Below are 17,977 nucleotides of genomic sequence, written 5' to 3' on the forward strand. Positions count from 1 at the left end.
GCTAATTGTATTGTTCAAGTCTTCTATATCTTTAGTGATTTTGTCTCATTGTTCTATTAATCACTTGTATTGCTGATGCTGCTGATACAATTTCTACTAGACACCATTGAATTACTACTATTCTGCTGCTGCTACTATACGACTACCACTATTACTTTTACTGTATAATAACAATAACCAACATTTAATGAGGGCATCCTGTGTATTAGACACTGTGCCAAACACTTCACGTGATTATTTCCTATAATCTTCACAACTACCATTTGAGTGAGGTACTTCTGTACCCATTTGGCAGATAAGAAAACTGAGGTATGGAGAGGCAAAGTAAGTCACCCTGGCTCACACAGCTGTGATTGGTTGGATCTGGACTTGAACCCATATCTGCCAGGGTCCCGTGTCCTTTCTCTCAGCCATATAAGCTCCTCAATCAGGTGAGTGCTCAGATATGGGCCTGCACTGACACTATTTCTTGGCTGTGACATCCTTAGTCTACCCTTCCTTCCTTCCCTGATCTTAGCTCTGGCCTCTGCATTCTCTCTGGTCCCCTCAGTTGTAGATCCAGCTTCCAGGATGGGTGGGAAGGTCCCATATGTGCTGGATACCTGCTCTGTGCCAGGCATCTGGAGACCAAGTTTCAAATTCCAACTCCTTTAAGTGACCAGTCTTACAACTGTGGTCCAGTCCCCTCCCCTCCCTCACTGACCGGTCCTATGACCGTGGTCCATCCCCTCCCCTCCCCCACTGGCCGGTCCTACGACTGTGGTCCATCCCCTCCCCTCCCCACTGACCGGTCCTACGACAGTGGTCCATCACCTCCCCGCCCCCACTGACCAGTCCTACGACAGTGGTCCATCCCCTCCCCTCCCCCACTGACCGGTCCTACTACTGTGGTCCATCCCCTCCCCTCCCCCACTGACAGGTCCTACGACTGTGGTCCATCCCCTCCCCTCCCCACTGACCGGTCCTACGACAGTGGTCCATCACCTCCCCGCCCCCACTGACCAGTCCTACGACAGTGGTCCATCCCCTCCCCTCCCCACTGACCGGTCCTACGACAGTGGTCCATCCCCTCCCCTCCCCCACTGACAGGTCCTACGACTGTGGTCCATCCCCTCCCCTCCCCCATCCTGTGTGCTCACCTGTGAAGTAGGGACCTTCCCCCCTCCCTGCTCCCTTCCTGTCCACCCTCTCCCTCCATCCCCCTTTTTTCATTCCCTACCCCTTCCCCCTTCTTTCTTTCCCCTCCCTCCCTCTCTGTTCCCCTCATTCATCCCCTCTCCTCCCCATGCCTCCTAGGGCTGTGCAGGTGCAGCCTCTCCCCTGCTGTCACACAGAAGGCTGGTGGCTGGTGGCCGGGCTCTGTCCCTACCTGGGTCAGCCACTCTTGCCAGCACGCCTTGTCTTCCTCATTGAAGAGCTCCTCTGTGGGAGGGAGGGGTGGGTTACGGGGGCCTGGCCGGATGCCCACAGTCAGGGCTGGATCCTGGGCCCCACCTCCCCCATCCCTCAAATGCTGGCCTGAGTCAGGGTGACACTGTCCCTCCTCTGCCTGTCACAGCTCTGTGAGAAAAGTGAGCTGGAGGAGTGTGATCTGGGCTTGGGCTCAGGGTCCACAGAGCTGGGCTGGAGCTGTGGCCTGGCTGCCCTTGCTGTGTGACCCCAGGTGGGCCACGTGCCATTTCTGGGCCTTGGGCTCACCAGTGGTAAATGTGGGGGCTGGACTGAGGTGGCACAGCTGGGCCCAGTGTTACCCTTTCATGGGGAGGTACCGAGAGCTGTCTGGCTGGCCGTGGTGTGGGGCCTCAGGGCCACCTCCTGGGCCTCTCTCCATGACCTGCCTGCCCTGCCCCTTCTGTGGCAGGACGTACCGTGGGAGGACAGCACGCCCATCACGTAGAGGAAGCTGCGGTGCGGGAAGACGCCTGTAAGGAGCTCCCTCTCCAGGTGCTGGGCCACAGCTTGCCATGAGTGCCTGCAGAGGGCCACCAGCACGTCGCTGGCCGCATCCTGATATACGTCTTCCAGCTCCTGGGTGGGGGTGGGAGCCGGCAGGGACAGGCGGGGCAAGGGAAGGAAAAAGTGAGAGCTTTGGCATTTTTACATACGCGGTCTGGTTTGATAGGCAGGGCAGCTGTTATCAACCCGTTTGTTTGATACAAAACTGAGGCTGAGGGAGCCCAAGGCGTGCCCTGTATACATGGCTCTTTATGTTCCTGGTCCTCTTACGGTTCCAGAACACATCACTGTTTTTCCTGCCTCTGAGACTTTGCTCGTGCTGTGCCCCTGCCTGGAACTCCATTCCCACTCCCCTATCTACTCAAATTCTAGTTTATTTGTAAAGCCATCTCCGAGACCTGCGCCCAGGACACCCATCTTGAAGCCTCTGGTCAGCACCGCCTCTGCTCTGCCTGAGCTCCTGGTGGCACAGGACAACACCACACCTTTACTTCTTTCCACCATGAATTCAGAATGAGAGACTATGTTCCTGTCCAGAGTTCTTTGGCCTGAAGGCTCAGTGTCAGCTGTGCGAGGGCAGGGCTCAGCTGACCAGTTCCCAGACCACCCCCCGGCCCTGGCCAGGCCCACCTGTCTAATGGAAGGGACATCTTCAGGCAGAAAGGAACCGCTGTGTCCCGGAGCCTGGCTCTGTATTGCCACACCCAGTACTTTTCACAGCAAGTGTGTTGGTATTTCTTTAGATTTTGTTCCAATTTTGAATTCCTTTCTTTTGTATTTGTTAGTGGGAGCATGTGGTGACTTTGGTGGCTGCTAGTGGGAGGCAGGTGCAGCAGGGGGTCTGCCTGCCCTTGGTCAGGGTGTCCAAGGTCCTTTCTTCTCTCCCTGCGATGCAGTTTGAGTTGTCATATGAAATCGACATTCCATTTATTATTTGTTGAAAGCATGGCTATGAGGGCTTCTCGTTAAGATGATGGGTTGAATCTGATATTGCTTTTTAAAGAAAAACCCACAAAAACCTCTCCTGATACTACCCATAGGACATATTTTTAAAAAGGCCAACAGCAACCACATTCTGGAAGCTGGAAGCAGGTGGATGAATCCAAGACCACCGAGTGCTGAACCAGCAGCGGATAAGCCAAGAACCAGCCCCGTCTACACAGCACCACCCTCTACTGCTGGGGTAGAAGTCAGGAGGTCTCGTGTATCCCCAATCTCTGGAACTGGGGTGGTGTCAAAGAGGGCTGAAAATAAAAATAAAGTGGTTCCTGGAATCATTAGGTCCCTCGATGCCACCCACCCTTCACACCTGGGGCTCTGCCCTTCTCCCACCCCAGCAAGACTCTGAGGCTCCGTCTCCGGAGAGGGCAGCTGAGGGGCAGTCCAGGCCTGAAAGCTCAGGAAATAGTCACTTCCCAGGCTGGGCCATCCACAACACTGCCACGGATGGGACCTGACCCTCTAGGTGGGACCCTGGGACAGGGTCTTCCTGGAAGTCCTCAGAGCTTGGAAGGAAAGATGTGGAGATGCTGACATGGTTGGGGTGTGGGGTGGCAGCAGTGGGCTCACTTCGTCACTCTACAGGGGAACCAAACATCCACTGCGGGCTGGCAGCCATGCAGGAGGGGGCAGGCAAGGGAGGGGTGCAGCCCACAAGCCCACCCGCTGCGAGACCCGGGAGAAAGCAACTCGGAAGACGCAGAGTCCAAACAGAGAGGTGGGAACTTCGAGCAGAACTCTTCAGTATCCTCAGAGAGATTAGGGAAGACATGGCACCCCAAATGCTGTAAACAGGGTGACACGGAAAAGGGACCTTCTGAGAATAAAATCGAGATCTCTTGAAAGTTAGATGCAATGACGCAAATGGAAAACTCAGAGAAGGCTTGCAAATAGTGTGGACGAGTCTCAGAGAGCAGACTGAAGGGACAGAAACGGGGCAGGAGAGACAAGATAAGGAGCCAGGGAAAATTCTGCCTCTTAGTTCTTTTTGCAACAAGGATGTTAATCTTTGTCGGTTAAAAATAAAAAGGAGAGAGTAGAAGGATGGTTACCAGAGGCTGGCAGGGGTGGAGGTGGAGGCAAGATTAGGGGTGAACTAACGGGGACAGAACCGTGCTCTCTACCCTAAGTGAATCACGAGCAGTATGTGCATGTATTGAAACAACACACTATACCCCACAGAAATAAATATAGAAAAAATTTTTAAAAAGCTCCACTTCTGAGGCCCAGAACGGGGAAGCAGAGAGAACAAGATCATCAGCACATTCACGTAGCACTTTCCAGAGCCAGAGGTCGCAGGTCGGCAGATCGAAGGGATGCATGACCACAAAACACGGCGCCTAGAATCAGCCGGACGGGCGTACCAGCATGGAGCTCCAGCACACGCAGGGCGAGGATTCTGCAAGCCCCCCAGCAGGAGAGGCAGTCTCGTACAAAGGATCAGTGTTCACAATGGCCTTGGATTTCCAGCAGCCGCACTGAGGGCGGGAAGACAACGGGGCGATGATTTCTAACTCACAGTCCAGGGTGAAATAGAACAGAGAGTTTTCTGGAAATGCACGGGCTCAACACTTTATTTCCCAAACCCCCTTCCTTGAGAAGCTGCTGGTGGACGTATGTCTCCCACCTGAGAGTAATCTGGGAAAGAGCACGGGGCAGGGCAACAGAGTCCAGGACGAGGTGGAGCGCATCCCAGGATGACATGTGCACCAGACTGGGCTTTGGATGCCAAAACGCTGGACGGTCTGTGCTCAGCTGGCCTGGACCTGGGTGACGAAGTGTCCTGGACCAGCCCGTGGCACTTGCAGGGGTGTCTGCCCTGTGCTGCAGAGCAGCCCGACCACCTTCATGGCAGACACCACACCCAGCCCGCCACTGCCACGGCCCTGCCTCAGACAGCCCCGGGAGGGGTCTTGTCCGCCCCCAGGGAGGCTGAAGCCAGACCACTACCCTGGAACCATCTCGCAGCCCTCGACTTCCTGTCAGTCCTGCCCCTCCTGCACAGCTCTGTGTCCTCATGGGTCTGTACTGTACACAGACGCCACGCACTTTTTAGACACGCCTCATACACTGCGCAGCGGAGAGTTAAACAAACCAACGCATAAGTGGACTTGAAAAAGAAAAAGAAATGAGGTGGGGATGGCCTTTGTTCCCTGTTTTTCTCTATCACTCACACGTAGGATGGACTCAGGGACCTCTCTGGGGGAGCACAGGAGCTGGTTACACCTGTGTCCCCCAGCTGGGCTATTACTGCAGGCGAGTCCCTCAAGTCACCAAGCCTCAGTCTTTCCATCTGTAAAGCGGGGGCCATGAACACCAGTTTGGAGGTGTATTAACCACGTCTTCAGATCCTGCACTGGCTGTTTGACATCCGTTATTCCTGATACGTTCTCCGTAAATCCAGCAGGATTACAGGGCCAGATGATTGACTCAAGTTGTTTGTGTCTTCATGAGTGTGCAGAAGTCACATTACAGTTCCCTCCAGCCATGGGTCCTGACCTGCCTGTATCCGCGCGGACCCCTGGTGTTGTCCCTTCTTAGTCACTTCCCACCACCACAGACCTGAAGGCGCAGTCCCAGGCAGTATCCTGTCTGCTTCCTCACCGTGCATGGGACAGCCTTTGTGTGGCCCTGTGTGGCGGCCTGTGCCTCTCATTGATGGGGGAAGGGAGAGGAATTACGAGCGTTAAAAACCTTCTTTCCATGGCATGAGCCCTTCTGTGTGGTTACTCGGTCACTTATACATTAAGACCTGAGCATAATATAGAGGGTGAGATGGGCCTATTTGTGCTCGATGGAGTGCCAGGACTGGACCTGCGAGGGCCCTGGTGATGGGTCATTGTCTGTGACCATGACCAATCACATGTGCATTGAGCAGTCCACCATGGGCAGCCCTGAAGAAAAGCCACCCACCCCGGGCCTTGGACTTGTGGTCAGTGGAGACTGCTGGCCGGCCTGGGACAGTCCCTGGATAGCAAGCCTGAGGCAGGGGTGGGGGAGTTCAAGTCTCCATTGTGCAGGAACCAGAGGCGGGGGCGGAGGTCTAGGCCACAGCCTGGGGAGTGGGTTAGACTTGCAGTAGGCCTTCCAGAGGCTGAGGTGTGGGCAGCTGTGATGGAATAGTAAGGAAGGTGGGAAGGGGACCCCAGAGCCTGCCTCAGGAAGAGGCATCCTGGGGAAGGAGGGGGACGCTCAGCCAGGCACTTGGCTCCCTCTTACAACCGCTGTGGTCTTGGACAAGTAATGCCTCCATGAGCCTCACTTTCCTCAACTGTAAAATGTGCAGGAGATCGTCCCTCTGAAGGGGCTGGAGGTAAGACGTGAGGAAATGGGCAGACATCGCTGGGTGAACCACAAGGCCGGGCACACCCAGCATCCTTTAGACCCCTGGAGCAGCTGCCTGTATTCCCAGAGTTCTTGGGGGACTGGCCCATTTGCTGGAGAGTGGGGGACTCACCGTGGACTTGGTCATGTTCTCCAGGGCAAGCTGCATGAAGGACTTCTCCCAGGTCTCCTCCAGGAGGTCACTGGCTCCAATAATGGTCTCCAGGACCTGAAACAGTCGGAACTTGTGCCGGGTGGAGATCTGTGGATGGCAGAGTGGACAGAGCCTCAGGGACAAGTTGGGTCGATCTTGCGGGAGATGTTAGCAGGGGCAGTGGGGGGAGGGTGTGCCAGGGGGCCACAGGGGAGAGATGACAAGCAGCTGCATTCAGCTGTTCACTCAGTAACCACTTGGGGAACACCTGCTACAGGCGGGCCCTGAGCCAGGTGCTGCAGAGACAGAGAAGGAGTAAAAACTTGTCTCAATCCTCCGGGAACTGCTATGGGCTTTTTAAAACATTCCATCTTCAAAGTCAGGTCATTAATTAATTAATTCGCTCATTTGTTCACTCATTCATTTACACTTAGATCTTCCATCCATCCTTCCATCTATCCATCCATCCATCCACCCATCCATCCATCCATCCATCCATCCATCCATCCACCCATCCATCCATCCATCCATCCATCCGTCCACCCACCCATCCATCCATCCATCCATCTATCCATCTGACCGCCCGTCCACCCACACATCCATCCACCCATCCATCCATCCATCCACCCACACATCCATCCATCCATCTATCCATCTATCCATCCGACCGTCCGTCCACCCACACATCCATCCACCCATCCATCCATCCATCCACCCACACATCCATCCATCCATCTATCCATCTATCCATCCGACCGTCCATCCACCCACACATCCATCCATCCATCCATCCATCCATCCATCCACCCACCCACCCACACATCCATCCATACATCCACCCACACACCAATCCATCCATCAACCCATCCATCCGTCCACCCACACATCCATCCATCCATCCATCCATCCACTCACACATCCATCCATCTACCCATCCACCCATCCTACCATCCATCCATCCATCCATCCATCCATCCATCCATCCATCCATCCATCCATCCATCTCTGCCACTTAATGGTTCTGTGACTTTAAGCAGATCACTTCCCTTCCCTTAACCTTGGTTTCCTCATCTGTGAGGATCAGAATATATACCTCATGGGAAGATTCTGAATGTGGTCAACATGTGTTGGTCCACTTTCCTCCCTCACCATTCAGCCCATTTGACATATGAGGAGATTGAGACTTGCCCCCAATTATGTAGCTGCTCCATATAGCATCTGGGACTTGAGCTCACTTTGGGGTCCAGCCCTCCCTTCCTCCGGTGCCTTCCCCCACGGGCCCGAGCAGCCCCCACCTCTGGGTTGTCTAGGAAGTAGTCATGGATGGTTTCCATCACCAGGTTGGGGGACCTGTGAGCCACGTTCTTGATCTTCTCATTGATGTACTTCAGCTGGAGGGGGTCTGAACCATCCAAGTCCCGGAGCATCTTGAAGCAGGTGGCTAAAGTTGGCAGGAAGGATGTGAGGGTGGGTGGGCTATGGGGAGCTCACATTGTGGCTTGGGGCTGGGTGGGCAGGTCTGGGAATAGGAAGGAGTGATCTGAAAATGAGGACTGGAGAACTGGGCACGTTCGGAAGCCCTGGACCCGCCGACTGTCCAAATAGTTGTTCTGGGGTGGAGATGGGATAAAGAGCAAGAACGCATGGAAGTCTGCATGTCCTTGCTCTCCATTCACATTTTCATGAATTCTTTGACCCAACCACCTTTTCATCCATCCATCCATCCACTATCCACCTATCCATCCACCCATCTGTCCATCCACCTGCACATCCATCTATATCTGTTTGCCCATTAATCCACCTACCCGTCCACCTGTCCATCTCTCCACTCATCCACTCATCTATCCACCCAACATCTGTCTACTCAAAACTTCATCCATCCGTACGTCTATCCGCTATTCATCCATACATCAACTGGTCCATCCATCCATCCATCTCTCCACCCATTCACCCATCTGTTCATGAATTAGTCTGTCCATCCCTCTGTCCCTCCATCCATTCATTCTTTTATCCTTCCACCCTCCCTCCAGTCATCCAACATTCAATGATGCTTAAAAGAAGGGAAGAGCATTCCAGGGTGGGGCCAGGCCTAAGCTGAGGTTCTGGAGTGTGAGAGGGTGTGGGAGGAAAGTGGAGGGTGGGGTTTGGGACGGGGAAGTTTTTAGGCTTTGGACGGTGCCTCAGCAGGCATGAGAGGCCAAGGGCATTGTACAGGGCTTTCTGCTGAGGACTCCCTCTAGCCCCCACCCTTAGGACTGCTTCAGGTAGAGGGACAGGGTGGGACATGCTGGAACCTGACCCCTCTGGGGCCACCCGCTCCCAGCCCTGCCTGGGTCTCAGCTGGTCACCTGCATTGTAGGCTTCCTCCATGAACACCTTGTGCTCCTTGGGCACCAGCGCAGCCTGGCTGCTCTGGGACTTGAAGAGCAGGATGGTGGTGGGGTGTGCCCATCTGTCCCTGCGGACGGAGTCTTGAGGTACCTTCACATAAGACGGGTCTTCTGTGGATGTGGAGATGTGGGAGGAGATTCTGAAATGGGAAAGGAGTCCTGGTGTAAGTGTTGGTGGGACAGACGTGGCTGGTGGGATGGGAGAGGGCTCAGGATCCTGCCTCCTCAGCTCTGGTCCTGACTCAGAGGAGCTAGTCTCTTTGGGATCACACATGAGATGGCTCTGGCTACCCAGACATCACTGGTGGAGTCTCTGAGGCAGGGGGATCTGCACCAACAGGTGGGAGCAGGAGCAAGGAGGGATGCAAAGTCCCTTCAAGATGGTTTTTGCTGTGTTCTTCCCTCCCTCCTCCTCCTCTTCTCCTGTGATGTGGGGAAAGGATTCCCTCAGACTGTGTTAGTTGCCCTAAGGGGTGAAGGAGGAGGCCTCCTTCTTTTGGGGTGCTGCCCAAGCCTGGCTCCTCCATGACTCCCTCCCATGGGGCCCCACGGCAGGGGCAGCCTCTGCCCCCACTTCACGACCTTGCTGGCTCGTTCACTGTCAGCTCCCATGTCCCAAGTGCCTGCCATGGGTGAGGCGTGTTCTTGGCATTGGAGATACACCAGTGACGGAGATAACAATGGTCAGCAAGTTAAACAAACGAATCATGTGGTGTGTGAGAAGGCAGTTCATCTCTCAATATTTTGTTCATTCGTTTGTTCCACCGTATATATAAGGGATACATGTCAGATCATGCCATTCAGAATCCTCCCATGGGTCCCCGTTCCCAAGTCCTGAAAATGACGTATAAGACACTGATGCTTCCAGCCAAGATGGAGTAACAAGGATCAGATTCACCTTCCTACCTTACACAACTGAAAAAGTGGAAAAAACATACAAAACCATGGTTTTCAGGCACCAGACAACAGCAGCGCAGGACAGTGATCCCCAAGGGATGGAAAATCAGCAAGGTGAGCCCCACATTGCCACAGCCAGCTGCCTGGAAAGTTTCCAGTGCAGGGAGCAGGAACCCAAGAAAGCCCAGCAGCCTCCTTGAGTTGAGGAAATGGAGGTGAAAGTTGGGGTTGGGGGGGGTGCCGTGGTGGCTGGGGTTTGCAGGAGAGAGTCACAGGAGAGAGCTGCTTTCAGGGGCTCCCCCACCCCCACTCCCATCTTCATCTGAGCTCAGTGCATGTGGGGAAAGAACCACCCAAAAGAAGCAGAGGGAGCAATGCCCAGAGCTCACACAGGGCTGGGAAGAGTTTCTTTTTTCATCAGCCAGAAGGAAAACCTTGTATTTCATACAGCATGGGGTGCAGCACTCTGAAAGGTATTACCTCATCAGTGGGGGAAGAAATCAGCCCTCAGCAAGGATGCTTTGAAAGCAAGCCTCAAAAAGGCTAAACTATTTGCCAATAATTTAATTGTGTCCCGGAACAAAGCTCAAGAATATTTTAAAAGGACAGGAATACCCAGCACCCAGCAAGGTAAAATTCACAATATCTGGCATCTAATCAAAATTTACTGGACACGCAAAGAAGTGAGAAGATATGACCCCTTATGAGGAGAAAAGTCATTTGATCCAAACCACTTAGAAATGAGAGAATTAGGGCCGGCCCGTGGCTCACTTGGGAGCACGTGGTCCTGACAACACCAAGTCAAAAGTGAACATCCCCTTACTGGTCATCTTTAAAGAAAAAAAAAAAAAAAGAAATGACAGAATTAGTAGATAGAGACATCAAGACAATTAATTATATTCCATATGTTCAACGTGGTAGAGGAAGACATAGGAATGCTAAGGAGAGATATGGAAAATATAAAAAAGATGAAAAAAAAATTCAGATTAAGGATACAATGGATGAGTTTTACAGCAGGTTAGTCACCGTGGAAGCAAAGGTTAGTGAACTTGAAGACACAGTAACAGAAACTATCTAAAAATAAAATGCAAATAGACAGAAAACTGGAAAAAGTGAAACAGAGCATGAGTGAGCTCTGGGACAACTTCACATGGCACTGTGTGTGTGAAATCTGAGTCCCCACAAGAGCAGGAAGGGGGACAAAAAAATATTTAAAGAAATAATATCTAAACATTTTCTAAATTTGATGAAAAATATAAATCCACAGATCCTGGAAACTGGATGAATCCTAAGCAAAAAGCAAGCAAGCAAACAAACAAACAAAAAAAAAACATGAAGAAAAGTACACGAAGTCACATCAAAACGAAATTGCCTAAAAGCAATGATAAGGGCAAATCTTAAAAACAGCCAGAGGGGGAAACACTGAAGGAACAAGGAATGAGGGCATAGCTGTGGTTGGAAATGCTGCAGGCCAGAAGGCGGCAACATTTCAAAGCACTGAAACGAACAAAAGACCTGTCAAGCTAGAATTCTCCACCCACAGAAAGTACCTTTAAAAACTAAAGGTGAAATAAAAACTTTTCCAAACATACAAAAGCCAGAAGAACTCATCTCCAGAAGACCTGCACCACAAAAAATGTTGGAGAAAGTCTTTCAGGCAGAAGAAATAAGCACCTGCTGTTGAAGCCGTCCAGCCTGTGGTGCTTTGCTATGACAGCCCGAGCAGATTCACGCAGTCCCCGGGCCTCACACGCTGCCGGAGCAGAATCATTCCTTCCTGCCTTCATTGATTGGATGAGTGTTTATTAAGTGCCTACTATGTGCCAGGCACCATTCCAGGGCCTGGGGGTTTCTCAGTGAACACAATGCACAAAACCCCTTCCCTTGTGGCACTGGCATTCGGGGGTGGGGTGGCGGGGAGAGACACTGAGCAGACAAGGAAGCCAGGGACAGTGTCAGCTGGGCAGCTGGATGGAGAAAGATCAAGCAGGACAGGGGACTGGACAAGCTGTGGGGCCAAGTTTAGACAGCCAGGTCAGGAAGGCCTGGCCAAGGACGTGCCATTTAGGTAAAGCTGCCCCAACAGTGCTCCGTGTGTGTGACAGATAATTGAATGAATGAAGGGGTGATGAATGAGTGATGGCGTTCTGGGAATAGTGCAGCCCACTCCAGCTGGACACAAGTCTCCGCCGAACAGGGATGGATCTCGCTCCTGGTTGCACTCGCCTCCCCCTGACCCCCCTCGCCATCACCTCCACCGTTGAAGACCTGCTCTTGGAAACCAAGTGTTCTGGGGTCCCAGGGCCGAGGCAGCTCCAGGGAGGCTTTGGGCTTCTGCAAGGTCGGCACACGCTTTACCCTCCTGGGGGCCTCCTCCCTTCTGCAGCCTCTCAGAAGGCCAGTCACTTCCTGCCCTGGAGAAGCGTGGCCTTCAGACCCAGCCCGGCCTCCCTGGCTTCGTGGTGGTCACAGGGCCCATATTGCGCCCGCCCCAAACCTGCATCGCAGCCCCTGCAGCCTCCAGAGTTAAATGTCTTTTTAAAAATAGAAAAACAATGCGAACACACAATTAGCAAACATCTGCAGAGGGGAGAGTTTTCTCAGCTTAGAAGCAATACAGGCTGTGGCAGAGAATAAGACAGGCCTGACAGTGTGCGCACACACACACACACACACACACACACACACACACACACACACGTGCACGTGCACGTGCACGCGCACACACACGCGCACGCGCACACACGTGCAAACGCACAAACGCATGCGCACACACACGTGCACATACGCACACACATGCGCACACACACACACACATGCACACAGCAACAGTGCGGGACCAAAATACCCGAATTCACAAGCAGGGACCCAGACGCTGCAGAACACCCACGGAGGGGTGCCCAGCCGAGCTCACAGGCAGAGGAGGCAGAGGGGGGCCTGCTGGGCCAGCCTCTGAACTGCCTGTTGGACACAGGAAGGCGGAGCCTTGTGTTTGCCTGGGTCACTGGGGATGCTGGGGGTCCTGGAAGGCCATGGAGAAGCCCTCCTTTAGTCATGTTCTCTCAAGTCTCTGCAACAACACTGGCTGTTGTACCATCTCCGTTCTGCTGGGTAGAAGCCGAGGCTCAGAGAAGCAGGTAGACAATGTGTCCACCCGTCTATCCATCTGTCTGCTCGCTCATTCATCTGACCTCAGGTCCTCATAAGCGGTCGGTGGCAGAGCCCATGTTCCAGATTGAGGCCCTTCCTGCCCAGCCTCCTGCCCACCATGCCAAGGGCTGCTGCATCATGAGGCCCACCCCAGATCCCTCCCCAGGCTGCTCCTGGCAGCAGGCCCCACCCTCCTCGGCACAAGGAGCCCCTTGCTGCCCTGCACAGAGGCTCCCTCCTGAGAGATGGAGAGGCCAGGGTAGCTGTGGGGGAGGAGAGGGCAGGGTCCCCTGGGCTCCCATATGGCCCAGACTGAGCTGAGCTGACCTGGGGTTGCGGGACGTAGCTGAGGACGTCCTGCTGGCCGAGATGCGGCTGCGTGGCCTTTCGGAATGCTGCCAGTCCATAGTTGGGGTGCAGTTTGGAGGACCCACAGGCCACAGCCACCAGCCCTGTCCTCACACCTGGCGGGCCAGCCTATCTCTGGGTACCGCCCTTCTTCCTCCCTGGCCAGCCCTGACCTCACCCCTGAGGTCACAATGGTTCCCGTGCCCATGGAATCCTTTCCAGGAACAGTGCTGTGGAACTGACGCTGTCTTCCACGGGTGGCAGGTGTGTGTGTGTGCCTGTGTCTGCACATGTTTGTGTGTACTCATGTCCCCTACGAGGCCTTGGGCCTGTCCTCCTCTGGGATTCAGTTCTCTCCTGTGAGACCTGCAGATCCAGCTTGGGCCATTTGTTTGATGGACCCAGTTGCCTGTGCCGATGGCAGGTCCCGGGGATGGAGGTGTGACTCACCCTCAGCCTGGGTCTGAGCACTCACGGAAGGCTGGGCTCCCCTCTGGGGTCCTCTCCAGCTACAGGAACTGGGAGCCAGGACAGCCTGGGAGTTCAGAGTGTGGGCTGGTCAGGCTGGGAGAATTAAATCCAGCCCACCCTCGGCTGACCACGTGGCCCGGTGCAAGTGACTCCGCCTCCGTGCCTTGGTCTCCCCACCATGAAACTGAAGCATAACCGCCCCAGCTCATGGGTGGCTCTGAGGATTGGCGAGAAGATGGGGTGAAGCTCCAGCACAGTGCTGGGCAGGCTGTGGGTGTCATTGTGCCTCTGGCATCAGGATCGTGGGCAAACCAGGTGGCCTCTGCCCCAGCCCAGGGCATCTGCAAAATGTTGAACACATGATGGCCTCGCAGGATGACGGTGCCAAGCGTCTGGAGGTGGAGGCTTGACGCTCAGCCTTGGGGTACCCTAGGACTCACGCTTCATCCTGCAGCACAGGAAGCACAGCAGGAAGCCAGAGCACTGAGAGGGGCAGTGATGTGGCCACCCGGCAGGTCGGGAGGGGCCCTGGGCAGAAGGACTGAGGGGACAGAGTGCACAGCAGCACAGGGTAGGCGAGGCCTGTGTGTAGAATAACCGAGAACTGCACCAGGAGGCCTGGGGTGGCGGTTTCTGCAGGTGTGTGTAGGAGAGAAAAGCCCGATGCCCAGGAACTGGGATCACATGATCCCACGGGGTCCTTGGGTCCCTGCCAGGAACCAAACCCAATCCCGGCAACTCAGGAGACTTAGTGGAGGGATGTCAACAGAGGCACAGGCAGGACTAAGGTGAAGGAGGGGGACACACCTGGGGACCAGCTTCAGGGCAGCAGTCACCATCCGGAGAACAGCATCCTGGAGTCCGGTGTGGGCTGGGGCCTGGCGGATCTGCTCCTGCCGGTGGCAAGGAGAGGGCAGGTGCACCTGGTCCTCTCTCCTCTGCCCTCCTTCCCTCCTTGCCCTGCCCTGGACAAAGAAGGAGGGGATGCCTCCGGGGGACCTCAAGGAGATAAAGTGGGGCTGGGGCGGTGGCTGGAGGAGCCAAGAGTGGAAGGAAGTGAGAAAGGACAAAGGAGGGTGGAAAAGCTGGCCGGGGCGAGGCTGCGGGCAGCAGTGAGGGCGATGGAACAGGCTGGGCTGGCAGGTGTGCAGGGCAGGGCGGTGGGGCAGGGCCGGGTGTTGGCATCTCCGCCAGCCTCCCAGGTGGGTCAGTCCTCCATCCTTTGAGACCCGACTTCTGGAGCCAGCGCCACTCTCCTGAGACAAGATCTCTGCCTCTCCAGGGTCAGGTGGATGTGGAGCTGCCCGCCCTGCCCAGGCCGCTGCTGGCCCAAGAGCCTTTTCCTAAACATGCCTGGCATCACCAGTGAGGATATAACTGCAGAAAGAGAAAGAAGCCCTCAGGGAGTCCTGTGCAGGAGTGCGCTGAGCCCACCTGGATTCTTGGAGGCTGCAGGGCCCAGCGTGGGGAGTGAGGCCTGAGTGTGGGCCATGCGATGGCGGTTTTCTCCCTGCTATGCCAGATGTGGCCCTGATGGAGGGGTCATGATGGTGATGCGGCAGGGAGGAAGGGTCGACCTACACCTGTCCTGTCTCCTGCATTAATGTAGCAGCTCATGCCCTGTGAGGCAGGAGGCCAGGGCACACCAGAACTGCCCTCTGACCCAGCCCAGACGTCTCAGTGTGACTTCCCCCCACAAGCTGCCAGCACGGGTGTCTTTTCTCTCTGACTGCCTCACTGCCCCCTGCAGTAGGTGCAAGAGGCCCAGGCTGCAGATGAGGGAGGCATGTTGGGGGATGGGGGATGTTCTGCAGCAGGCAGCTTCTGGGGGAGTTCCCACGATTCCCACCCCTACCTTAGGATTGACTGTAAAGCCGCCATGGCCTCCAGGGGTGAGCAGTAGCCTGTTGTCTCCAAGGCTCACCCCATCATGTCTCCAGAATGCAGGGGCACTGTGTGGCTGCCTGGACTCCTCTGCCCAGGGCAGGCTGGGCAGAGGGAGATACTCACAGAGCTAGAGCTCGCTGGGCCAGCATGGTCCCTGCAGCATCCGCACTCAGCCTCTCCACACCCAAGCGAGCCCCCAGCAGACGCCAAATTTGCTGGGGCCTTGATCTTGGACTTCCAACCTCCAGACCTGGGAGACATAACTTTCTCTTGTTTATAAGCCCCAGGCCATGGTGTTCTGTTATAGAAGCTCAAGCTAAGACACCTGGCTTCCCCGGAAACCCTGAACTCACATTCTCCATCCTCCATGAAAGGTTCTCCATGCACCATGAAAGGGGTTGTTAAAAATTGTCCACACATCCTCTCATGAAGGAGGGTCACTGGGCAGGTGATCCTGCAGACCGCCAGAGCAGACTGCCCAGCCACCAGGGGCTCCCCAGTTCCCCGAGAGCCGTGTGGCATGCTGGGGCCAGCCCACCCAGCCTCACACGACTGATGCCTAAATTTCCAGGAATTTTGAGAAACTTACAACGAAATAGACTATATTAAAAACAAAGGTAAAAACACCCCGCACTCCTCACTTCCTGATTGCTTGACCACGTTTTACTGCTACCTATGCTTCCACTGCCTCTGCGTGGTGGCAGTGCTACGTGACGGCTGCTAGTGCACGTCTCTTCCTGACTCTGCGTCCTGTGACATCTTTTGCTGGCTTGAAATCAGCCATGGGGGAGCACTTACCCTGCAGCAATGGGCAGACATACCAGTCAGTGGAGAGGTGGTTGACCAAAGGTTACCAGGCTGCTTGGGCAAGGTGGGCCAGTCAGTTTCCCTGCCCTGGGAATTTGGAGTTGGAGTCAAGAGTGGGGTCCCATAGGGCTGCCGCAGCCATTCCTTAGGCCTCTAGGCAGAAGGTAGGAAAAAGAGGAGGCGAGGTGGGGACAGAGGCAGAGTCCCAATAAGGACGAGTCCTAAGCGCTTTGCAGGTCCTGGCCCCTGACCTTCTCAAGACCCCTGTTGGGCCTTCTCGGCTCCCAGAATGTCCTAGACTTGTACCTGGATTATGGTAAGGCAGATTTTTTGCAAGGCAACCTTGTCACCCAAGAGCACACATTTTAAAGTCAGGAGAAATTTCCAGCAGGTCATGGGCAGCCAAGATGGTTAGGGCAGTGAGCATCCTACCTCTGCAGTGTCCCAGGGGAGGGTTCCAGCATCACGCTGGGGTGGGTGGCAGTGGATGAGCCACCTCTGTGGACTGACTTGACCCTGTGCGACATGGTGAGAGATGCCTTCTGAGACCTGGGATCTGAGCCTGCCCTCTCCCCTGCTCCTCACCACGTCTGAAACGTGGATGTCAGGGTCGCAGTGCCCCTGGCTAGGTCAGGCCACGTGCCTGCCTCCCCACGAAACTCTCAGGAATCAGGGCACACCTCTGTTGGGCGCAGGCTCCCTGCCTAGTGGCCACTTCCTTCTCATGGCAGCCTGGGAACTGGGTGTGCTCACCACCCTGGGATTGGAACGAAGCTCAGAGAAGGCCAGGAACCCACTGGTGGTCACACAGTGTCAGCAGTGGAACCACAGCTCAAACTCGCCCCCCAACCCGAGTCCAGGGTGAGGATGAGGTCCCTGGGCCATCTGGTGCTCCGTCCCCAGCCTACCAGTCCATCTCCCCGCCGGACCTCGGTGTCTCGCCAGTTTGCCTCCCGCGGACAGCTCTGAGACCCTCCCTGTGCCCCAGAGCCGCCCTGGCAGGGACCTTGGGGCCATGCCCGACCGCGCCTCCCCGCGCGGCCGGCAGATGGCGCTGCGGGCCCAGGCGGGGCTGGCGCGGCGGGCGGGGCCGGGCGGGCGGGGTCTGCGACCCTGCAGAAGGGACACGTCGGACTGGCAGGAGGGGCGTTATGGGCCGGGGTGGGCCCTGGCCCCGGTATTCCGCTGTTTAAGGGCCGTGGCTGGGGCGGCTTGGCGAGGGCCCCAGCTGAGTCCCACCGCCGCGCCTTTGCATAGGCCGGGCCCGCTCTTCAGGGGACCCTACAGGAGGCTGCTGCTACCACCTCAGGAGCAGGGGCCGACCCTGCTCCCCAGGCGCCTTCTCCCTGCCCTTCCCAACTCTCCTGCATCTTAGGTTCCAGCCAGGTCAGCCCTCTGAGGCCTTGCAGGTGCCTTTCTCCTGGAATGCGCCCCGCCTCTCCACTTTCCTAAAGAAAGTCCTTGCATTTTCCTGTTTGTCCCTGGAGACTCCCAGCCCAGGCCACCTCCTCCGTGTAGCCACCCCTGGTTTCTCTGGGCTCCCATAGCATTTATTCTTGCTATGGTTCGTTCAGCCGTGCTGGGTGCATCTGGG

The 17,977-nt window shown here is 55.5% G+C and overlaps 1 protein-coding gene across 1 annotated transcript in view; it reads right to left on the minus strand.

The window, feature by feature from the left end:
• Positions 1-15,570, minus strand: part of LOC134363730 (maestro heat-like repeat family member 5) — a 66,974-nt gene extending 51,404 nt beyond the window's left edge. Inside the window, exons 1-7 of the mRNA XM_063079281.1 lie at positions 15,545-15,570; positions 14,497-14,688; positions 8,782-8,963; positions 7,729-7,874; positions 6,413-6,541; positions 1,869-2,028; positions 1,370-1,422 (exon numbers count right to left, since the gene is read on the minus strand). Coding sequence (XP_062935351.1) covers positions 1,370-1,422; positions 1,869-2,028; positions 6,413-6,541; positions 7,729-7,874; positions 8,782-8,963; positions 14,497-14,688; positions 15,545-15,570 — 888 coding nt within the window. The remainder of the gene's footprint in view (positions 1-1,369; positions 1,423-1,868; positions 2,029-6,412; positions 6,542-7,728; positions 7,875-8,781; positions 8,964-14,496; positions 14,689-15,544) is intronic.
• Positions 15,571-17,977: the final 2,407 nt, after the last annotated feature.

This window comes from Cynocephalus volans, chromosome 15, assembly GCF_027409185.1.
Source record: "Cynocephalus volans isolate mCynVol1 chromosome 15, mCynVol1.pri, whole genome shotgun sequence".
NCBI lineage: Eukaryota > Metazoa > Chordata > Mammalia > Dermoptera > Cynocephalidae > Cynocephalus > Cynocephalus volans.